This window comes from Falco peregrinus (assembly GCF_023634155.1).
Source record: "Falco peregrinus isolate bFalPer1 chromosome 12 unlocalized genomic scaffold, bFalPer1.pri SUPER_12_unloc_1, whole genome shotgun sequence".
Lineage (NCBI taxonomy): Eukaryota > Metazoa > Chordata > Aves > Falconiformes > Falconidae > Falco > Falco peregrinus.
This window is the reverse complement of record NW_026599548.1, coordinates 84,573-107,892: the sequence shown is the minus strand read 5'-3', so window position 1 is coordinate 107,892 and position 23,320 is coordinate 84,573. Positions and strand designations below refer to the sequence as shown.

The 23,320-nt window shown below is 51.4% G+C and overlaps 3 protein-coding genes across 7 annotated transcripts in view; 2 read left to right on the top strand and 1 right to left on the bottom strand.

Moving 5' to 3' along the window:
• The first annotated feature begins 3 nt into the window (after positions 1–3).
• On the top strand, positions 4–21,470 carry CHCHD5 (coiled-coil-helix-coiled-coil-helix domain containing 5). Of its 5 annotated transcripts, XR_008745182.1 has the most exons (5): positions 4–23; positions 111–251; positions 610–761; positions 6,384–6,503; positions 6,647–7,980. XR_008745182.1 is itself a non-coding variant. In XM_055793171.1 (4 exons), coding segments are annotated over exons 1-3 (294 nt in total). In that variant the 5' UTR covers positions 4–21; the 3' UTR covers position 761; positions 21,035–21,470. The 5 variants fall into 5 exon arrangements, 4 of the variants coding, with proteins under 4 accessions (XP_055649146.1, XP_055649145.1, XP_055649143.1 ...); XM_055793171.1 differs by lacking the exons at positions 6,384–6,503; positions 6,647–7,980 and adding an exon at positions 21,035–21,470; XM_055793170.1 differs by lacking the exons at positions 6,384–6,503; positions 6,647–7,980 and adding an exon at positions 11,232–11,435.
• The window catches only part of UBL5 (ubiquitin like 5), a 44,752-nt gene continuing 25,030 nt past the window's right edge, over positions 3,599–23,320 (top strand). Inside the window, exon 1 of the mRNA XM_055793173.1 lies at positions 3,599–3,603. The gene's annotated coding sequence lies outside the window, so the exon portion shown is untranslated. The remainder of the gene's footprint in view (positions 3,604–23,320) is intronic.
• The window catches only part of LOC101924932 (LIM homeobox transcription factor 1-alpha-like), a 29,547-nt gene continuing 14,348 nt past the window's right edge, over positions 8,122–23,320 (bottom strand). The window contains 6 exon segments of the mRNA XM_055793176.1: positions 8,122–9,595; positions 9,967–10,125; positions 10,500–10,632; positions 11,263–11,340; positions 11,431–11,588; positions 12,025–12,257. Coding sequence (XP_055649151.1) covers positions 9,441–9,595; positions 9,967–10,125; positions 10,500–10,632; positions 11,263–11,340; positions 11,431–11,588; positions 12,025–12,257 — 916 coding nt within the window. The 3' untranslated portion in view covers positions 8,122–9,440.

Genomic DNA, 23,320 nt, shown 5'->3' with positions numbered 1-23,320 from the left:
CCCCCCAGCGGTACCGGCGGCATGTGAGTACGGGCGGCGGCGGGGCTGGGCCGCGCTAGGCCGCGCTGCTCCCCTCCCCCCCATGCGGTAACGTTGCCGTCTCCCCGCAGGCAGGCGGCCCTGGAGATCACGGCACGTTACTGCCGCAGCGAGATGGAGCAGTACGGGCGGTGCGTGGCCGCCAGCCCGGCCTCCTGGCAGCGCGACTGTCACCGGCTCCGCCTCAGCATGTCCCGCTGCGCCGCCGCGCAGTGAGTGCGGGGGGAGGGTGGGCTGGGGCCGGGCTGGGCCCCTCAGGGCCATCCTCCCCAGGCTGGGCCACTCAGGGCCGGGCACCTCAGGATTAGGCTCCCCGGAGTTGGGTCCCCCGGGCTGGGCCCCTCGGGCTGGGGCTGGGCTGGGCATCTCAGCGTTGGGTCGACTGGGCCGAGCCCCTCAGGATTGGGCCCACCGGGCTGGGCCCCACTGGGCCGGGCCACTGAGGGCTGGGGCTGTGCCGGGGTCCCCCAGGGCTGGAACCCCCCCAGGGCCAGACACCCCCCAGGGCCGGGCCCCTCAGGATTGGACCCCTCAGGGTCAGGCCATGCAGCTCCCGGTGTTGTCCCGCAGCCCCATCGTGCAGCAGATCCGCCAGGACTGCGCGGAGCCGTTTGCTGCCTTTGAGCAATGTCTGAAGGAGAACCAAGCTTCCGTCATGAACTGTAGCGATCAGGTCAACGCCTTTCTGCTCTGCGCTGACCAGGTGAAGCTCTCCACGTGAGGTGAGTGTCGGGCTGCGGAGCGGAGCCCCTTTCTCTCCACACCTGTGGTCCAGAGCCCTCCTACTGACAACCACTCCCCATGTCTGCTTGGGGCTGCTTGGCTGCACAGCTGGAGTGGAACAGTACAGCCCAGAATACACAGAGACCCTCCTTTTTCTCCCACCCACCTTCCCTTCTTGTCTCAGAAAACCACTGAGCACAGCCAGGAAGTATATTTTGGTTACAAGAGTGGTTTATCCGTTGGCATGGACTGTCCAGGGCTCTAAGCGATGTGTGTGTGGCCATCGTGGCTGTGAATGCAATGGTGTATTTAACCAAATGGGTTTGTTCTTCTCTGTCAGACTGAGCCGATACCCTGGGCGAAAGGCTCTGCTAGGGAAGCAGTCTCGCCCAGGGAAAGTTGTGATTTTTGTCTAAATCTATTGGTCAGCTTGGCCATCGGTTTGGTATGGTAATATATACAGAATGGCTTTGTTGGGGCAGGTCAGCTTGCAGCGCTCTGCTGAAGATCTTGTAAACATCTATGGAGCCACCTTAAAGTAAATAACACGTCACTGACTATGTGGAAATCACCTGAACGTGACATACTCCCATGACCTGACATGGTAATCTACTGTACCTCATAACTAGGGTGCTGCATGCGCGCAGAGCCTACCTGAAGCTTGTATTTGTGCTGTTTTTTCATAGGGGAGCCTTGGAATTAAAATTCATCTTCAGGAGTGAATGAAAAGTCTTTCTGTACTCTGGAGTATCGTCCCAGTGCTTGGTTGGGTTGGTTTTACCCCTCTGAAAAACAACACGCCGCCCTGGGATGTGGTTTTCTGGGTCTGGTTACACTACGCTTGTCTCCAGCAGACAGCTGGACTCTGACCGGGATGCCAGAGCATTCCTGATCCATTGACTGGACGGGTAACGCTGGGGTTTGTCTGCTGAGTTGCCTCTAAAAACTTTCTAAGTAAATAAATTGCGGAACTGTGTTGAAGCGACACCGAAGGATCAGCAGTGACCTGCAGCTGTGCTTGTGTGAGAGCCGAGCACTGAAATCAGCCCTTACCTCTTTTTCTGTGCTCTGTATTCTTCAACAGTTCCTTTGATGAGTAAGCACAATAATTTTCCTTCGTCCCAATAAAAAAACCCAACACTTCTCAAGATCCAAAGCCAGTTCTGGCTTTTCCCACTGATGATGGAAGCTGCTCTTTGAGCTGGACCAACTGCAGGGACCTTTCTTTGACTGTAAAGGTCAGCTTGACTCACCTGAAAACATCCTGTGTGGTTCCCAGTTTTGGGGGTGCCTTGAGGGGTTGTAGCCCCAGGCCTTCTGCTGGTTTAGAACAGCAGAGGGAGTCTTCCCACCGGCAGAGACGGCAGAAAAAGCACAGACTTCAGAGCACTGACTGCTCTACTTGGAAGTGCAACAGAGATCTTCCAGTGCAGGGGTGCTGGAGGCGGGGCGGGGGGCTCTGTTGTTCTACCCCAGGGGGACAAAGAGCCCAGCTCTAAGGAGAGGTTGTTCCTGGGCTGTAAATAGTGTGTGTGTGAAATTAAAACAAAAGAAACTGTAGATGGTGTTATGAGGAGGGGGGTTGAGACCTGGGGCTCGTGGGATCTGTGAGCACATCTGCGGAGGGAGAATGTTGGGGTGCTGCGAGCTAGGGCCCTCGTGTCTCCTCCAGCATGCCACGTCTGGAAACTGCTGTAGGGCTGTGAAGTGGGGCTGAGAGTCTCCCAGCACCAGTTTAAACTTTGGAAAGTCCTTTGGGGAACTCAAGACCAGGTTTAAGGAAGGAGAAATGAGTTTCTGTGACTTAGTGACACAAACGCAGCTTCAGAACTTTGCTGCTGTCCAGAGTAGGAACTTGGGTCTTCCAGAAGAGTTACAGAGAAGTATAAATCAAAATCTTCCAAAAGTGTGCAGGGAGTGGGCAACATCCAGAAACTATTACGTACAACGCCCGTGGAGTCTTCCTCTGAAGGCACAGCCCAGTGTTTGTGAGGGTTTTTTTGTACCTTGAAGAGAGGGTGAGACGTGGACAAGGAAACTTGGCTTTGACCTGGTTCCCAGGGGTCCATACCCCTTCCTGGGACACGTTAATCCTTATTTGTGTTTCAGCCAGGCGTAAGTCCAAGCGCTCGCCTTTGAGCCTGTGCTGGTTGGCAAACATGGCTTGGCATTTTCCAGTTGGGCAGGGTTTCGCTCCTTTGGGGAGAGGGACAGCAGGTTTAAGTTGAGCTGTTCCAGCTTCTAGCAGAGCCCGAAGCTCAAAGCTGGCTGTCGGCGTTGCTGGTGCCTGCCTCAGAGGTGGGTGCATTTCAGCAGTGGTCTTAAAACGTCTACACACGCTTGTAGAAAACTTTTTTTTTAATTGAATGCTGCGCATTTGCAATGTAAAGAGCTGTTTATCTTCTGACGGAAAAATTGGGGAGGAAAAGGTGACAGTAGCTTTGCCTCAAAATTAATTTGGGGGGGGGGGGGGCAAGTGCTACCAGAAAAGGAGGAAAAAAAAGTGTCTATTTTTATTGAGTCTTTTGAGTTTTTATTTATACCAGGCAGCACCCTATTAGTCATAAATTGTGGTGTGAATAGCTTTATTAAGGATGCCGTTACACAGGAGCAAAGGTGCTTTACATGTTGTTGACATTGTATTGAAATGTCAGCCTGTCAGCAGAAAAGCCATTTTTCATTATGTTTAAGGTGCACTGGGCCCCCTCTTAAGCCCAGTTATGCCGCCTCCTCCTCCTCAGGAGCCTGAGCCACTCTATTATTACTTGCTTTAACACATTAACCACTCAGCTGCCAGCCACTTGCCACTGTCATCGATGAGCCAAACTGTCGCAGGGTTCAGTTCGCTCCTTACTACAGAGACGGGGGAGAGGAAGGTGCTGCTCCATCCTGTTTCTGCCTGCAGCAGTGGCGAGAAATGTTTTCCGAGAAAATACTCGTGAGGCAGCGGCAAGTTGCATGGTGACTAAAGAGTGCACGTCTTTCACTGCCTGTGTAAGGTAAACGTAAAATAACTTCGTGTAGCAGAGACTGACGGAACCTTCCCGTGGAGGGGAGTGTTGTGGTGGTCACTACCTGAAGTTGTGGCCCTCCTCAGTTTGCCAGCTCCCGTGGAAAAGTTTCTAGATTAAGTCATCTTGTAGCCCTGGCAAATTTGGCAAATGCCTTTGCGAAAAGTGAAAGGCATAGCAACGATTTTTCTTTCCTTCAACTGGATGGGCCGGGGAACGGCTGGAAGAAGCCAGAGAGTATTCTCTTGCTTTCCTCTTAGCCTTGAAGGAATCCACAGCTATACGTGCAGTGCTGCGTGATTAATCAGTTTTATTCTCACTTAGGCAGAGGGGCTTAAGGCCTCTTTAAGCGAGAAGCAGGAGTTTTGCAGCTCATCCTAATGGCATGGGCTACCCAAATTTGCTGGAATAAAATCTGAGTGGCCGTTACAGCTATTTTTGCCCTTTGCCAACATAAGGGAACAGCCGCCGTGGATCTAACTGGCTCGGATGCGCGGTAGCAGCTGGAAATAAGGCAAAATTGTATACACAGGGTGAACAAGTGTCCCTGGGAGTGCTGGGAAAAGCTGTTACTTCCAAATCCAGCTGTTGTGGGTTTTTGGTCCTGTCACTGGAAACATATTTAGCCTTAAAAGCTAAAAGGAGCATTTGTTGCTCCAGTATCTTACACGAGGTGTAAACTGGCAAGGGAGACCTCTTGAAAAGCTGAAAATTTTGGAACTGGGAACCCAGGAAAGCTGCCTCTTCATTTCTTGTACCACAGGATTATGATCTCATACCTCTTAGTTTGGTTAGGACAGGCTTCTGGAAACGAGTGCAGGAAGCCGTTGGAAGGGGGACAGTCACTGGCACGAAGCTGAACAAGGGGAAAAAGTCCTCGGGCAGTCAATCCAACTGGTAGGTTCAGCTTTTTTCTCCAAAGACTGCAAAGAGATTCAGCTAAATTAATGCCAAGTGGCTGAAATCAATAAATGAATAAGCCTGTGGTTCCTAGAGTGAGAGACTTGGGGGGGGGGGGGAATAATTAGAGCAGGATTCAGATAGATTGGTCCTCTCGCATCCTCCCAAACACAGACCAGACCAGAAATAAACGCTACAGCCCTGCAGTACTGAGGAGAGGAACCCAAAGGGGCAAATTCTGCGATGGATGAGAGCTGTTAAGCAAGCAGCGCCAAGCTTGTGTAGGCGTTCTCGCTTGGGGGTTAATTATTGTGAAGGATCCTTCCTTCCCACAAGTCTTTTTGTGTCGCTACACTTCTGTTTCTTGTCTTCTGCCATCAGCATCGCCAGTCTCTGCTGGGTTTCCGTCTCCTGGTTCTATGTTTTCTCCACTTTTAATTGTTCTTCTCTCTTGTTTGCAGTCAAATGTGCCTTTTGCCTGGTAGTTAAGTAGATGGGGTGTCAGGTTTTTTTTCTGTTTCCACTTACTCGCTGTCTTTCTGTGTGGCCTTAGAGGATCCTCCCAACATGGTCTATGTCTCTGTTTACTCATCTCTGAAATAAACAACACCTACTGGGCTGGGGAGTAATGAGGGATAATTAATTAATGCATGCAAGGAGTTCTGAGGTCCTTAACTAAAAGAAAGCCAAGGATCATTAGGTTACTTAATTCTCTGCTTTGTTTTGCCTCCATTTCTTCTTGGTTTCGATCTCTCAGAATGTGAAGTTAAGTGTGTCAGGACTTTTTTTTCAGCCTGTTGCTTTAACTCCTGTTGATGTCATTTTCCCTTTCAAGTGGAACTTTAAAACCAATAAGGTAAATTACACATGATCCTAGAATGAGGAACTAACCAAAACATCTCTTTAATTTTTCATCCAGAAAATATTCTCGTTTTACACTCTGCTTCTTTTACTTAAAGGAACCATAAATCAGCGTGTTCCTTTGGTGTTTGCAGTCACGGGGAGAGATTTAGTGCTGCTGGCAGGGCCGGGTCTGAAATGGGCAACTGTTGAGGGCAGAGAGTTGTGCAGAGCCACATTCCACTCACACACACATTTGCTTTCCTTGGCTGTCATCCAGCTGATTATTTTTTATTTTATTTTATTTTATTTATTTTTTGAGCCGCTTCTGAGCACGAGGGGAATTGTGTGGGCAGAAGGGAGCATTTGGGTTTGGTTGGGGTTTTTTCATCTGGCAGTCAGTCTGCCATCTCGACTGGCTTTTTATTCACCTTTATTTTCCTGCCTGCAAAGACAGGAGGGAAAGACACCTGGGTAGGACAGAGAGTGGCGGGTGCTCCCAGAGCCTCCTGGGGGAAACAGGCTGGCGTGTCACGGCCAAGGACCTGCACCTCTGAGCTGGATGCGAGCAATTGCGCTGCCTCTTGACCGTGCAGAGCAAAAAGGGAAAGCCAAAAAGCCTGGGTGTCACCTCAGGTGCTTGTGATTCTGTTCCTCACTCTGCTGCGGGGTGAGCTTAGCCTCTTGCTGCTGTTTCAAGTACGTGTTCCCCAAGTCCTACGATAGCCGTGAGGCTTAATTGGCTGATGGTCACAGGTGCTTTGGGGCGCCTTTTGGTACCCCTGGGCTGCCCAAGGGCCAGATCTCTCCTGCATTATGTATGCAAAGCTACTTCTGCCTCTTCCCACTTAACGCTCGCTGTCTCCCCAGGTCTTTCACCACTGCAAGAAGACTTCCAGCTGCCAGACGGGCTTGGGAGTAGGTTCACCTGCAGCCACTGAACACTGATACCTACCTGGCTGCTGAAAATAAAAGCAGCTCTGTCCTCTGGTAAGAAGTAGCCCGACAGCCTGTGGGCTCTGTCGGCTGCGGTGCTGGTGTCCACCTTTCTGATCTCTGCTTGTTTCAGGCAGAACCTGGGCGCAAAATGGGGGAGCACCTGCTATCTGACAGCAGGTCCTTTCCTTCCTTAGCTCTAGGGTATCCGTTTCATCACTGGCTCTTGTACTTGACCCCTCGTGTCACCATCAGACATCTTTGCATCAGGAGCCCCGGGTCTAGTGTAGCTCTTCACCGTATTTATTTATTCACCTTGGGATCCTGGTTCCTTTTGCAACTCCTGACACCTGCTATTGAGTTTCCTGACTCTATGGAGGTATGAGCAGCCACTCACACGAGTTGCTCCTTTACTCCAGGATACCTAACTCCTGGGAAGGGTGAAGGATGGGCCATTCTCCTGGGAAGCCCAGGCCAACCTTCGTGGGACTGCAGGGAGCCAGCTGACTGCCCATGCATGCAGTTTGACTGTGCCGAGGCAAGCTTCAGATTTCCACTTAAGAGTTTGCTTTCTTTTTTTTTTTTCTTGTTTTTTTTTTATTATTATTTTCAAATGTACATGCAAAAAAACATGGCACATCACAGCACTAGATCACAAGAAGGGAGGGTGGGGTTTCAGTGGGTGAAGCTGGCTCTGGTATTTGGGAGAAACATCAATTTGCACATAGTTCACTGTAACGTCCTCTTAAAACTTAATCTCAACTGAGACCGGCTGTAGTGCAAGAGCCTCTGAAAGTAATGCACAGCGGGAGGAGTTTTTCTGCTTTGTTTTTTAGGGGTGGGTGACTACACAACAAAGGTGGAAGTCACCTAGCTGCAGCAGCTTGGTCTACAACTTGTCTATCTGGGCAAACGTCTCGTAAATAGCTGTTTCTGCAAAAGGCTCCCCCTTCCCTCGTAAAAAGAAATGTCAAAGTGTCTGTAAACTACGTACATGACTGCCTTCTGGGGATAGGCGTTGTCAGATAGTGAGAGCAAAGGCAAGTCCAGCTACAGAACCTGGCACTGTGAGCACAACGGGAAGTGACTGCACATCAGCACGTGTCACGTTCACACAGCTTTATTAAAGGAAGCAACGGTGGGGGGATCTTTATAAGGGCTGTGGTTCTGTTACACGTCATTCCTTATGTCAGCTCTCTATAAGCAATTAAGAAGGTGCCAAATTCCTGATAAAAAACAAAATGCATCAGGACTGCATCTCCTTTCAGCCCCAAATCCTGGATTTTTTTGAATTCCTGGGAATCTTCCTTCATAACCGCAGAAAACAAAACCTAGCCATTTCCTTTTTTTTTTTTTTTTTTTTTTTTTCATTTGAGTGGCTACACACCTTTAAAATCAGGCTGGCAAACCTGTGAATGCTTGGAAGTAAAACACCATGTACAGAAACATCAGTCAGCCGGGTTCTTGAGTTGCGCTGTTCGACTCCCAGCTTTGGAGATCCAAGATTTAAAAATAAAGCGTTGTTTCCTTTTGGAGTTGTCTGCCGGTTGTTCAGTTCAAATAGAGAAGGGAAGGTTAGTTCTGGAGGACCGTATTCCTTCAGCTAACGTGCTGTAAGCAGGCTCCTGGGAAAACCTGACCTTTCCAGGAATACCGGCTATCCTTCACGTATATAAAGAACCAAATCCCAGACTTGGGTCCGAAGCAGGAGAGTAAAGAATTTCCCTTTGGTAATAATTCAGACTTCCATTCTCCGCTCTCTTCTTTCTTGCCCTTTTGGTGGGTACACACGTTGCTGCCCACCTGCTTCTCGTAACTCACCTGCCTCGTGGCATGGTGGTGGATGGAGAAAATGGGTTATTCCTTTCTATCCGCAGCAGGGATGCTTTTCTCTTGGCCGAGTCCTGATGTTGCCCTCGAAGCAAAAGCCAAACGTAGCCTCTTGGAGCGAAGTGACTCGGCAGGGACACGTTACGGGATAACGCAATCCCGTTTTTTTCGTCACTGGATGGAGGGAAGCGAGGTGCCGGGGTGCCTGGAGTAAACTGGGAGCGCAGTCAGGGTGGGAAATCTCTCTGTGGACAGACCTACAGGGGAAGGGCTTTCCCACAGGAGTATTTTTAGAGTAAAATTGATTCATTTTTAAAGAAAGAGACTGAGATTACTGTGGCTGGCAGCTGTTGTTTTCTGAGAATGAAGTTTTCGTTCTGTCCGTAAAGGGAGGAAAACTGCTCTTTTAGAGACAGACAAGCATAAAGCTGGCAAAGGACTCGCTGTGGGTGTGTTACGCTTCTCCTGACATCCCTGAACATGAGAGAGGGTAAATATTCTGTTGTTCCTTGAAGCAGGTACCCAAGGGTAGCTGTTTTCAATCGGGGGCCAAACTACTGTGCATTTCCAAAATGTGAAATGTTAACAAACGGCCCTGGGCCAGCCGATCAACCACCACGTAGAAAATCTCGGAAGCAGCGGTGGCATCCCCTAGAGATGGCTCAGGACCTTGGATTTTACTGTTGGGAATTAACCTTGTCTCATGAAGCCTGCGTCTGGATTGGGAAATGAGGCAAAACAGCACAGTGAGCAGCTCAGCTGCAACCGAGGCTTAAATAAACTCAAGTTCTTGGGAGAAGAGCACCTCCTGCTTCGAGGGGCAGCTCGGGTTAGCTTGGCCAGTCTTTGTTTGCAGGACATAATGCTCAAAAGCTTAAACACTGGACAAACTGCTAAAGTTACAGCTAAACAACATCACACCATCGATCTACTGGTGGCTAGAAAAAAAGGAGAGAGACGTCCCAAAAGTCCTTCAGGCTGTGAAAAGTCTCCAGGAATTAGTGCTTGTACGCGTGGCGGAGCTGGTTGCGTCCTCCGTTGTGCAGTGCTCAAGGAATGTCTCTGAAGGTCTCGGTCTTGTTTCTTCTCCCTCACCCTCGTTCTGAATTGGAAGCAGCATCCATCCGAGATACTCGTGAAGAGCTGGGAGCTTTTCTATGGTCAGGACGTGAAGTACGAGCTCTGCATGGAGTAGAGTCGGTCGATGGGGTTGCCCACACGGGCTTGGAGGAGGTTGGCTTCGGCTGTCGAGAGCAGGCAGTCTCCCAGGTGGCTGATGCTGTCGCTGTCCATATCATGAAAAACTCCTTCTGAGTCTAGAAAAGGAAAAGGAAACGAGTGTGAACCTGAGTAAGGGTGACAGCAGGACCGTGTTTTACCCGGAGCAATGGTCAGCAGGGCTGGCGTGAGGTGAGCCCCACACGCAGGACCGGCTGTCGGCGTAACTCTTTCTTTCCTCACTCAAATATTTCACGGTGGATGGAGGGAAGACCCCAGCCTTGCTCCCTGCCCCCTAGCCGAGCTCATCCTGAGGCTCTGGCCTCCCCAGACTTCTGAGAAGGGCTGGCCAGAAGGTCCCGTGGAGCACTCGCTGCTGCTGACCTCGGCAGAATTGGCTTTTCACGACTCGGGCTGCGATGTGCAGCTTTGATGCAGAGACAGGACGGTCTCCACACCGCTCTCCTACCGTAGGGGTGCAGGTGGTCTCCTGGAAGCTGCGGGGGTGTCAGCCCTTGTCTGTACAAGTCTGTGCTGTAGCCGTTCTGGTCCAGGGGCAGCAGCTGCTGCTGGGGGATCCTGGGGTAGGGGACCATCAGCCCATCCAGACCGTGAACGCTCGCACCGTCTAGAGACACAACCAGTGGGATGGGTTGAAGAAAAGGGTGCACAGCACGTAGCACTATCGCGATAACATTATCCTCATTGCTGCAGCGGCGTTTGGTGGTCTCACTCTGGACCAGCGCCGTGTGGTACTGGGCTGTGTGCGTACAAGCGACAGAAAAAAAACATAGTCTTCTCAAAAAGAGGAGATACGTGGTGTGTCACGACTACCCGTGACTGAACATCACCTAGCTGTTCCAGCTAGCCAGTTCAGCTGGTATGTGTGCTCGTTGCTCATCTCTTCCTGTGCCCATTCCCTCTCAAATACACCCCCAGTGGGTCCCCTCCATCCCAGCCTGCAGCCCCCAGAGCTGTCACCATCCGCGGCCCGCTCCTCACCTTCGCTGTCGTCGTTGCTCTGCCTGCTGTTGCGACCGGTCCCTCTCCCGGTCCCTAAACGAGGGTTGCCCAGCTGGTCTTGCTCCTGCTGTTGCTGCTGCTGCTGTTGTTGCCTGCGAGCAATCTTCTTCATCTGCAAGGAGATGGAGACCCTGGATTTGAGGTTCTGAGCGAGAGAGGAGGCAAGTGAGTTGTGTTTTCACAGGGAGCGAGCACGGCTGTGATATAAAGCTGCTCATACTCCTCTGGGTGAGTCCTCTGCAGGCATCCCTGGGTGAGGAACGGGGCTGACAAAAAGCTATATTTGTGGGAGAAGCCGTTTGCAGTTTAAAAAACAAAGGACTTGGTTTTACTACAGAGCGAGGTTTTTCAAAGCCACATTATTTTCTGGTTTCATCCTTTAAATTCTACTAAATTCGAAATGTTTAATCTTCTAGAAGAAAGAAGTGGGAAATCCTTCTCGTCTTTGTGTAGTAAGGGGGGGAAAGCAAGCAGAAAAAGAGTAATAAAAATTCCTTCACAGCATGAAAAATGTTAAGCCCTGCAAACATCTATAATCGATCGATTTTTGTATTTCTCTTTGTGCTTTTGCTACTGCTAAGTAACACGTTGTGGGACTAGGTGGACCAGTGCTTGGGTCCTGCATAGCTGTTCTATTCTTCTGTTTTTTCTTTTCCTAAGCTAAATTCTAAGTTCCCTTTTAATTGAACGAGCGTGTGTGCTATTCCCCAGGTATGCAGAACCCAGGAGAACCATCACTCACCTTGGCTCTTTGGTTCTGGAACCAGACCTGTACCACCCGCACCGTCAAGCCCGTCTCAGCTGCCAGGGTCTCTCTCACCTGTCCACAAAACCCAGAGAGCTGAATCAGAACTTACATCGCCTTTACGAGGATCCAAGCCAGCAGTTGTGCTGAGTGGCCTCCTTATACCTTTCTGCAAGGTTTTGAGGAAACCTCGAACGAGGCCTTGAATGCCCGACGCTGCTGTGTGGTAAGGATGGTGCGCGGGCGCTTGGAGCGCTTGTGGTCTTTGCTCTCCTCGCTGCCTTTGCCGTGCGAGTGGCTGCCGTCTTCGTCCTCGCTTTTCACTGCAACAGAGGATCAGTAGTGGTGGTTCAGCAGAGACTGGCCTTTCTGGGCCACCTCCCAGGGCAAGGATTTAGAGAAACGTGGCAGAGTTTTGCTCCTTCTGAGCTGCGATGTAGAGCAGAAGCGCAGAGCGAAGCCAGGAAAGCTCGTGGACTGAGCTGTGGCTCGGGGGCAGGGCTGTCAGTTCAGAGACAGTGCTTTTGGGCCAGCCTGGCCCTGGATCATCCCATCCAAAAGCCCACCCAGACCTCACCAGATCGTCCGAGTGGATCTCAGCAGCCTCGTACCCCCTTGGCCGTTTATCAGGAAAAGATGCTACAACCTCTACCTGCGTACATCTCCCTCTGCAGCCTCCCCCATAGTCAATCAGGGAGTAAGCACCCTGGACGAGGTTCACCCCGGTTCCCCACGCTCACCACGGCTCCAGCCTCTCACCGGACTCAGTGGGTGCAGGGCTGATAGCGCTCAGCATCTCCTTCTCCTTCTCGTAGTCACTGCGGCACAGCAGCTGCCCCTCTTTGAGCACAAACTCATCTCCCCGCTGCAGGCGCCGCTCACACTCACAGCAGTAGAAGCAGTGAACGTGGTAGACGTTCTCCAGCACCCGCATGATGAGCTCAGAGGGGGCGATGGCTTTCAAGCAGCTGCTACACTTGGTTTGGAAGAGCCTGAAAAGAAGATCCGAGCGGTTAGACCCTGGGGCAGGGGAGATCAGCCCTGGGTTGGGGCTCAGGAAGCCAAGGGAAGGAGGAAGTGGATGTTTGGAGCTGTGCTAGCAAGAAGCATCCATCCCACCTGCGTGCTGGGGCTTGCTGACCCTCCCTGGTACCAGGGAGGACCACAAACGTGCCTGGCCCGGTGGGACAGAGCTCTGTGTCCCCTCGTCCTCCCTAGGGCCGTCAGCTGCCTGGCTTTGTTAGGTTGCTCCTAATGAGAGGACTTCATGGACCGCTCCAGGACCATCCCCAGGGCCTGGAGTAGCCTTACGCAGGGAATCCCAGGGGGAAAGCTGTTTGTGGCCCACACCGTGTCCAGAGAGAGAAATAAACAACTGCTGAGCACCCCACGTACAGAGCAGATGGTTCTGATGAAGTAATTTGGGATCTAAACAAATGTGAGCGGTGGTGGCTGCCGGCTGACAGCTTCTATTTAGCCACTTGACAAGAGAAAGTAATAAAATAGGGATTAATTAGGCTGTTGTTTAAACACACAGGATCTTCCCCACCAGCAGGGAACTCATAAACTGGGATTGAGAACAAGACTGGGTTAATCCTCCTGGCAAACTCTGTGGAGCAGGATGAAGAGGCTTACAGGGGTGGGCTCATCCCTTCCAAATACCACCATGGATTTGTGCTGTGCAGTGGCTTTCGGCTGAAGTGTCTGGGACATTCCAACTGGAATGGTGTGGGATTTCTCTCTCCTTTGTGTGAGTGTGTGCATGTTCCTCTCTCCCTCCCCGTGTCTCTTTCTCTCCCCCTTTCCTCTTTGTCTTTCTGTAAGTCGCGCTTGAAAAACAATAATCAAATTTTAGTTGAAAAAGCTGGGAGTAAAGAGCAGCCTTTTAACCACAACCTCTCACTGTCTGACGAAGGAGCAAACTGGGAGCGTGTTCCAGGCACAGTCCCAGTCTGAATCTGGGCTGAGTCCCAGTCTGTCCCTTTCCTAACACCAACACCCTTCTTTTACAGCAGAAGTGAAATAGTAAAAACGATAAAAAAGACCCAACAGCAGAGCCAGCCTGCGATCACGGCTGCCTGAGATCAGTCAGGAACCTGTGACATACCCCAAAACATGAAAGTCATTAACGTTCTTGGGTTTTAAGCCCAGGTGGAAGATAATGGGGATGTAGTCTGACCCCACGTTCGTTGCAACCCAGAGGATCTTGCTCAGGGATTCCCACCTCGAGCCCGTTCGCTGGTGGTGGACGTAGAGGGAAGGCCAGCCAGCTGCGGTCTGGAGGCTCCGAGAGGAGGAGGATCTGTCCACGTCCATTTGGAAGAGGTTCCAGGGGCTAACGAGCTCCTCTATGCCTTATTTCCAGTTCGAATCTTACTGTATTCCACGCCCAGCAGCTAGACTTCATCATGGCTTCATCTTCTTGCAAACCGCTTATAATTTAGTCACGCTGGTCGTGGGTCACCAAACTATTCTTCCCAGGTTTCTGTCCCTTATCCTTCAAACAACCGGTTTTAAAGCAAGCACTGACTTTTCTCTGCATCTCAGCTGGGAGAATTACCGCCCCCGAAGAAAAGTCTGCCTGGCTTCGTTACGGAGCTGGATCTAGTGACACGAACACCGTTCGACTTGGGGACAGGCTAGCCCCAAGCTTCCATTGCATCCCATGCTACCAGAAGGTACTACGGTCTTGTCGTATCTTCCAGAGACGCGTTTGCTCCTGTAATACATCCAAGCCAAGCTGGTTCCACCCCAGAGCTCCAAATCCAGCGCCAGACACGCTGAGAACACAAACCTGACAAACAGAAGCTTTACTTCAATATCCCGACCTGTCTCCAAGTAAGGAACAGGATAATTTAGGAAAACACTGATTGAGGATGGCCTGTTTTGCTTCTCACTTGTGTTTTCTTAATTATTGTTATCCATGGAGATAACTGGAGCATTCCCTCGTTCCTTTTCTATTTCTAGCCTGAGTGATATCCCTGGTTGCTTGCGGAAAACATCCGGAATATTGCTTATCCAAGCCTGATGTGCTTCTAACTGCAGGGATGGAGCAGAACGAGGAAAGGTGAAAACAAAATAGAGCTGGGACCGGAGACCTCACCCTGTTGATTCCTCCCGCCGCTGTTGGGACGAGGCAGTTAGCAAAGCCTCATGTAAAGACGCTGCCATGTCCCAGGCTTCCATGAAAAGGGCTTTTTTTTTTCAGCCACCAGGTGAGGGAAGCGTAACTGCAGCGTAACTCAATAATGCTTTTGGCATCGTGATGCCCGCACCCTCCATCTCCCAGCTAAGCCCCGAAAACAAATCCGCTCTGCTTTGTACTAATTGAAGAAAACATTCAGCAAGCAGCTCATAAACACGGTGTCAGCTCGCATTACACAAAATTAAAATTCTCAGCCCCTCCAACACCAGGAATTCCTAAAGAGGCTGGTTTTAATATTGCCTGAATCCGTTTAAGTCAAGGTAATATTGTTTGGGTTGCCATAGGAACAAAATACATCTCCATTGCTGGCAGTGGGTTGCAAGGAGGCTTGGGAGGCTGTGCCGCGGCCGCGGCTGCACGGTGTCTGGAAGCGGCTGCCTGCGGAAACAACGCTGAGGGACAGGCTGAAAAATAAGCGGGTTCTCAGGTTCGTAATGAAAAGTGCGTTTAGGAAGAGCAGCGACACAAGCCAGAGCTCTGCCTGCTCCCGGAGCAGCAGCAGGGCCACTTCAACGCGCCTGCAACTCACAACGACGACACCCCGCTTCTTTCAGAAAGACCCCTGGCCTGCCTGATCCTTACAGCCCACTTCTATTTTGTCCAGGTCCCCCTGTGTCCTTAAGACCTCCATTTCCCCCAAATCCCACCTGAGTTTGATTTCTGTTTGATATATCCTTACAGGAGGTGTGATAAGGCTGTCGGCTTTTATTCCTGTGAACAGTCGGAAACCATCCAGTGAGCAGAGGCAGGTGTGTGCACGCAGGAACATGTCCCTCATCCTTCTTCGTGAAGGGTGGCGAGGCGCTGGCACAGGTTTCCCAAAGAAACTGCGGATTCCCCATCCCTGGAAGTGTTCAAGGTCAAGTCGGATGGGCTTTGAGCAACCTGGTCTGGCAGAAGGTGTCCCTGTGGCAGCGGGGGTTGGAACGAGATGATCCTTAAGGTCCCTTCCAACCCACCCCGTGCTATGATTCTATGACTCTTACCAGCTTGCCTTAAGTTAATTACCTTGGAAAATAATAGAAATTTGATTTTCCTGCCGGGGGATTGCTCACCTGGCTGGAAAAAGTGTCAGCAGCCGGAAGGCGGGTGGGCTTGGAAGTGGGAACGTCTCTGGGAATTCGGCCATGGAGCAAGTAGGATGGTCGCTCCCAAGTCGGTGTTGTGAGAGAGGCTTGGGGTGACAGGGACCGGTCCTGGCAGCTGGTTCTTCCCATGGATGGACACGCGTGGCCAGAGAACCGGCGCTGGGGGCAGGAGAGCTGCCTGGCAGCCGGGGCCAGCGCACCTGTACCGTTCACCAGCTCCGAGACGGCATGTGTCACCCAAGCCAGGACGGAGGTGGATTGTCTCTTAGAGCTTTGGTGCTGGGCTGGAGGCCAGGGTCGCCAGCTGCCCACGCTTTCCTTGCCCGGAGGTATTTGACCCCTCTGCAGAAAAGGCTGAGCGCCTGCAGGAGCACAACCGGCACCACCCAAAAGTCCCGACGCTATTTCCCCCTTCCTCTTGGATGCCTGGACACCACGGTGATGCCTGGCGGTCTGAAGCTTGCTGAAATCTTGGTCCCAGCAGCATCTTGTAGCAAGGAGTGACATACCCTGTGAAAAACTATCGCTTTATTTGAGACCCTCCCCCTGCCTACAGCTTCACTATCTTCTTTTTACCATGAACTCCTTGCTTTGCTTTTTAAGAACAACATTTTTTTTTGCGATTATTTTCTCTTTTTTCCATTTAAAAAAATACTGGTTTTTGTGATTGATTTCCCCCCAAGATGTTCAGCAAAGTTGCAAAGTGTGGAGCAGCGAGAAGAGGAACCACCTGCATCCCTCTGGCTTTTGCCCACAGCCGAGGCGCTTTCAGATCTTTCTCCATCTTTTCAGAGGGTTTTATGGACTTCGTTCATCAGACTTTAGTCCTGGTAAAAAACACCCCCAAACTCTCCGTTAATCCTGGCAGAGCAGCCGTGTTGGAGCCGAGGGCATCGGTCTCTCGGCCGATGGCTCTGGAGAAGCGGCCACCCGGCTCCCAGATGGAGCTGAGCTGAGCAGTGACTTGTTTGAGAACCTCTCTGACCCGCTGTGACACGGAGAAGACGCTGACCCAGGCCTGGGAAGGGTAATTTGGCAGGCATACGATTGTCTCGATGGGATTAAAAGGTGTTAATGAAGCAAGGAATTAAGCTGGGAGGCCTGTGCTTGGTGAAACGAGCTTATTTAGTTAGGGTTTAGTCAAAATGAAGCAGTCCAGGCTTAAGCGAGGTCTGTTTACTTAACATTGAGCTGCCAAATCCATTGTTGCTGTCTGAAATATTGCAGTGGAACTTGCAAAGCCCCTTTCCAGATTTTGGGCTGGGGGCTTGACAGGGAAGGGAACACACAAGGGAAACGAGGAGGCTGCGGCGGCACAATATGCGCTTTCATTCCCGACTGCACCAGCCATTTCCCCTGGGTCGGCGATACAGAGCGGCACCAGGGGGGAAAAGAAATTTTCCTTCTGCTTAATTTCTGACTTTTCCCAGCAATGTTTGGGTCGGAAAGAGGAGGAGTCATTTGGGGGCAACAGTCACCTTTGCTCTCCGTTGCCTCCAAAACTCTTTGCGGGGTTACATGGGTAGATTTATGGCCAGAAAGGAACTTTGTGATCATGTCATTGTGCCTCTTGTCAGAAACTGCCGAGACTCAAACTTTTGCAAACCTCTGATGTGAACCTGTACGCCAGAAAAGAAATCTTCAGAAGTCAAAGATTACCAAAGCCTGCTGCCTGCAAAGTTCTCCCCCGAGGAGTGGAAAAAACCCCAAATTTAAAATAACAGGCGTTAGTCACCTCGCTTAAATGTTTCACTAAAAGGCAGAGGGATGAGGTAAGAGTCGAAGAGCCACCATCACACTGCTGCCGTTGCATCCTCACTGCCACACAGCGTGAACGACCCAACCTTCTCTCCCCACCCCTGGAGATACCCCTGGAAATACCCCTGGGAAAGGATGAGGGCAGCACCACGGTTGTGTGGAGCAGGATTTGGGGATGGAGCATGCAGCCAAGAGATCTCCCCGCAGTTTTGCATCTAGCACCGTGAGCAGCATTTTGTGTCATCGCCCTGGGTTCTAAAGAGTAGCCAAAAAAACCTGCGTCTTGCAAGCGTGGTCCTGCTTGGCTGGACCCTGTAAATGCCTTTGGCATCCACCAAGGTAAGAGGTGCAAGCTCTGCTCCCTGGGCTTGATTCTGTTCCTGTCAGCGGTGAAAACACGCTGGGAAAAATAATAAAAAAAAAAAAAGCCAACCGCTAACGCCGCCGAAAACCTAAACCACAAGCAAAACAGAAAAGCAAAACAACACCGAAGAGGTTCCCAAAGCCGGAGAGATTCATAAATATTAAAGTGACACAAGTGAAATGCTACTGAAAGATTTAATACTCTGCTGCTGCTCTGTCCCTCAAGGGGTTAAACCCCCCACTGCGAGGATATTACTGCCAGCACGGTGGCACTGAGCCATCACCATATAATCTGATGAACTCTTTTATTAAATTTCACAGGCCTGTCTTCTTTATTAAAATCTCCCAGAATTCATAGGGCGTCTGTCATATCACTGCTGAATGCTAACAAAAAATGTGGGTTGGGGGTTCTTTTGGTGTTTTTCCTCCCCCCCCCACACACACACACACCCCCAACACGCTTTTCCTTGAGCACTGCCGGGGAGGGGTTGTGCTGGGGTGTCTCTGCCAGGTGGGAAGGACGGTGGGAAAATACAGTGGGAGAAGGGGGTTGTGTGGTTTTGTGAGCGTGTACCCCCCAAAAAAAACATCCCACTCCACCGCCGTTCCCTGAAAAGCTCGGTGGAAGGGAAAACGGGTCCTAAAAATGAGTTTTACCCATCTTGGTACCCATCTGGTGCTTGCTTTCCCAGTGGGACCGCTCGGGGCATTGCAGCCCTTCCCAAATCCCGCTGTCCCCCCACGCCAGGGGCTTCTGCAGTGATGGGAACCGCGTGGCCACCCAGTGCAAGGACCGTGTTCGCTGGGTATTGTTGCTCTCGATGGGAGCCGGTATTCCTCGCCGCTCCCGAGGAAGAAACCGAGCAGGCTCCTTCCAAACCCATCCAGAACGGAGGGACGGCGGCAGTACGCGTACCTGGAGCCATTCCCTCCTGCCCTTCCCTTCCAGCTGCTAACATTGCACGAACAGCCTGGTTGCCTTGCGCTCCCAGCCCTGCCGGAGCTCCCCTAAGCTGAAAATACCCCCCCATCGCTGGGGGGATGCGGTGGAGGGGGTTTCAGCGTCGGCATTGCCCTTGCCTTGCCAGGCAGAGGGAAAGATCTTCCTGCTCTGCTCTAATCCCATGCGAGGCTCGCTCGGAGCTGGGGGAAGATGGGATTCAACCGCTGGATCTCTCCAGACCTGCGCTGGACTGGAACTAGGCTGCAGCTTTGGGTTTATTCTTTTGAGAGTGTATTCTAAATGCTTGCTTTTCTTTTTTTTTTTTTTTTTTTTTAATATTTCCAACAGATCGTGGGAGCCCTGAGCCGAGCGGGGATGGGCACACGCTGGGCAGGGGCAGCATCTATTTCTCCGGGTTTAACCCGTGCAATTTCCTGCTCAACTCTCCTGGGGTCCTGCGCTTGGTGCTTTTTCAAGGATACTCTGCATGCTGTCGGGAGCAAAGCCTCTTGCCAGTGCAGGAGTGAGGAGGTGGGTCCTGCCCCCAACCCACCTGCCCACCTCTTTTTGAAATCGTTTTCTTTTCCCAGTGCAGAGAGCTGGTGTCATGCCTTGGCAAGCCACCCCGCTCACAAGCGGGCTCTTCCTCCACGCTGAAGCTCTTGGGAAGCTTCAGCCCCTGGTTCAAAAAAAAAAAAAAATGGGAACTGCACCTGGATGGGGATTCCACCTCTGTGGGAAGAGACAAAATTTCTGGCTCTGTATCACCGAGACAGCACCTTCCCGCTCCCCCCCTGAGAAGGGAACCGTCGGCTCCTTTCTTTCTCCTCTTTTTTTCCACCCTCTCCGCTCAACAAGACGCGAACCAAGAACTCGCTCCAGGTCCACAGGTTTCAAGTTGGGAGTTCTCGATTCATATTGATTTTGCCCTGCCTTATTGCGCGGCTCCGGGAAGCCTCCACATCTCCATTAGTATGCCTGGCAGGAGAAGGCTTCCTTCGCTTAGTAGCTAGGGGTGATATTACCCATCCTGATAGTATCCAAACTCAATATCCTGTTTCTCCTTTTCTCATTTCCTGTTTTCAGGTCTGAATGCCGGCGTTGTCACAGCGAGAGGGGGGAAGGCAGGGGGGAAAGAGAGACAGCAGGACAGTGTGTGCACGGGAGAGGGAGGGCTGGCGGTGGGGGTATTGATGGGGGGAGGTAGGAGGGCTGCAGACACTTTTATTACAGATTTAATAATGACAAAAGAACATCATTAAACATTCATTAGAATTATTTAATTAAATTTTACTTTGGGAAGGGGGGGGCGGGGTGGAGAAAGAGATTAGATATGATGTAAAAAGCAATATTGATTGAGAAAAGAACAAGCTTGGGAGATGCGATTTAAATTAAACACCGCGCTCTCGCCCTCTTCTCGCTGTTGGAAAGGAGGGAGGGGGCGTGCGGGGGCACGGGGCACCGTGCCTGGCCAGGGCTGCTCCTGCCTCCAGGAATGACATTTAGCTCCAGCCCGTCCTAACCTGGTGACCGGAGCCGACTTTCCTGGCAAAACGCCTCTGGTACCCCCTGGAGCTGAGTTGGGCCAGTGATGAGCTGGAGGTTGGCACTTGGCCATTAAAAAATGTTGTCCCTGTCTGTGCCCTGCTAGATTTTTTGGGAAGTTCTGGGCATATCCCCACCGTTCCTGTTGTGATTTAGGAATAACAGAGCATCCTCACTGCAAGGGTTCAAAATAAACCCTCCTTTTAAGCAGGGCTCATTTTAGAAAGTATTAAAGTGCTCGGGCAAAAGAGCCGTGGTCCAAGAGATGACCAGGGCAATATTTCAGCAAAAAATAAAAATAAAAATAAAAATAAACCTGCATTAAGGATTGAGAGAGGTACACCAGGAGCAACCTCCAGAAAACAACTTGGATTTAAAGTTGCCTTAGTGAGTGATCTACTACAGAGAGCACGCCAAGCTAACACTGTCAGCTTTGCGATCCCTCTGCATAGATGCTCCTGACCAACGTACCAGTCCAATATAATCCAGATTTTAAGAAATCTAAAGAGATTTTTTAAGCAGTGAAAGCTTTAAGCTGTCAATGGGAACCCACCGGTGTAAATCAAGAAACCAGCTGACTTCACTGGGAGGTCTCCACGTACAGACCAGCCTGACTTGGGATGGAGGGGGTAGGAATAAAGAGAAGGGAAGGGAAAAGTTGTGAGAAGAAGGGAAAAATAAAAAAAAACCCAACCAAGCCAAAGCCTCAGGGAACAGGTCACAAACCACAGCGTGGAAAGCACTTAAACCGTGCCCCGAAATCTACCCTGGCACTGCAAGGGAATGACGCTGCTTTTTGGAATGAACGTCACCCATTTAAAAGCATATTGTTAATTAAACTTCTGCATATTTTTTTTTTTTTAACAGGTCAAGCTGCTTTTTAGCTTCATCTTTCTCCTGGCACCAGCAAAACCACAGCCAGGAATTGGGAAAGGGTTTTGGGATGCTGCTTCCCCATGCCAGGCTGGCCAGCTCCGATATTACCGCATCGGCAAGACCCTGATAATGGAAATAAACTCTGTGAGCAGTCAAAGATGTGTGAAGCTGCCACCGAGATAGTTAGGATAAACTATAATTAACCACATTTAAGCTTAATTGCATTAAGGGGGGGTGGAAATGAAAGCTGGAAGCAGATTATGGATCTGGTTTATAATTCAATTTGTGCAACAGCTAGGAGAGAAGAGGCCACATTCTCCAGCGGCGTGTTAGCAACGCGGGAGTCACGGAGCTACTAGAGCTCTGGAGATGAGCAGTGAGCAGGAACAGCGGAGGGAAAGAGGGGGAGAGGATTGGGAAGCAGGAGGTAGGAAAATACCTGGGGAGAAAGATGGGAGAAAGACTTAACCCTGACTTTTAGGGTTCTGTGGGGCACCAGCCACGCTCGTTCAGCGTTGCCACCTCTCGCCCTTGTTTCTTTAGCGTCTGGTTTCACGCAAACTTCTCAAAGAAGGAGGTGGAGGACGAGGAAACGGGGTGATAGATGACGAGTGCTGCACTTGCAGTGTTAGACACGTTTGGTAATAAAGGCGATGTGCTAACAGGGGGACAGCAGCACCTCTGTGCTTCATAAATCACTTTCCCTTAAATCCTTGCCATCAGTCGCGCCAGCCGTGGGCTTTCCACTTTGGTGCAAACCCTTTGCCGAGACCAAGTGCCTGGAAACCCCTTCTGCTGGACCCTTCCTAGACCACTGCGGATGGAAAGAGAGAAGAACAGGCTCTGGGCTCCCCGGCCACGCTCCAGGCATCTCCTAGTCTGGGAGAAAAGTGTTTTTCTTAAAGCAGTAACAGTTCAGGGCTCCCCGTCGGGATGCTCGTGCTGCAGGGCAACAGCTCCTGCCCGCCTGCCTGCTGCTCCCAGTGCCACAGCCCCTGGCACGGCTGGAAGCCTGGAAACTGGCTCCAGGAGTTTATTTCTGGCACCTTTGCCTTCACGCCTGCCCTCTGGTGGTCCCTGGTTCTGGACTGAGAGGGATGCTGCATCCAGAAGTGGGAGCACGTTCCAGCCTCCCACCCTTCGGAGCCTTCGAAACCATCAGAGCCCTTCCCGGCACGCTGCTTGAGGAGCTCTGGCGCTGGGAAAGTCGATGGGGGTGGCGTGTCGGCATCCCTGCAAACAAGCTGCAGCGCTCGGTGCGTGCAGGTAACATCCAGACCCCGCTGCAGCGGGAGGAGAGATGCTCCAGGCACCGCCAGGGGAACGGAGGTGCCGGGATGCGAATAGCATCCGAGATGCTGGGATGCCAGTAGCATCGTCACCCTGAGCTCTGACCCTGCTCCGTGCCCGCTGGCCCAGCCTTCAGCAACCCCCACTCCTCACCCAGACACCGGGGCAGGAACCTGCCAGCCCAACTGGGGCTGTGCTGGCTCTAAACCCGGTTTGTCTTGGGGCAACACCGGCAGCGCACAGCGAACCCTCAGCCTTACCCCACCGCCGAGCAAACCTACCCCTTCCCCAGCCCAGCGAACCGTGGCCAGCCCTAGAGCAAGCCGGGGGGGCTCTGCCAGCTCCCCGATGGCAAGGTAAAAGCTGTAGCCCGTCTGTCAGCGCCACGCTAATTAGCAAAGCCCCGCAGAGCAGGCTCTCCATCCCTGCGCTTCCCGGAGGCTGCTTGCCCGCTGGACCATATCCACCTCCCCCAGCCCAGGTGCCAGGTGGCAGCATCCTCGGTAGCTGTGTTGTGCCCATAAAGTCTGGAAGGGATCAGAAACCTCTTTCCCTGGAAATCCCGAGTTGGATAAATATAAATTGGATAAACCCTTGGCACCCACCCGATTGCCAAGGTGTATCTGTGTGCTCTGGCGTGGGGGGGGGACAGTCCCTCAAATTATGGTTGTGGACTCTGATACCTGCATATTTTTCCTTTCCCTCATCAGAAGAGAAAGCCAATTCTTTTTTTCCAGGCAGGCACAGCTGGAATGAGATGCTCACAGGGCTCTGGATGCTGGATGGTTACAAAAACTCTGCCCAGGAGTAGCATGAAAGTTGGTGCTGCGGGATCCAGGAGAGACTCGAGGCCATGGGACGCGAAACACAGAAGGAAAAAAAAAAACCAGCCCAAAAGAGAAAAAGACTATCTATCCAAGTAAATTACATTTAATTACACTAGAAAAATAATGTGCCACCCATAAAAAATAAAAGTTCTTCCTTCCC

What these genes read in the sequence shown, in the direction of transcription:
- CHCHD5 (XM_055793171.1), top strand. An exon ending in TCCCGCTGCGCCGCCGCGCA is followed by an intron (nt 252 to 609) that starts GTGAGTGCGGGG and finishes GTTGTCCCGCAG; the next exon opens with CCCCATCGTGCAGCAGATCC.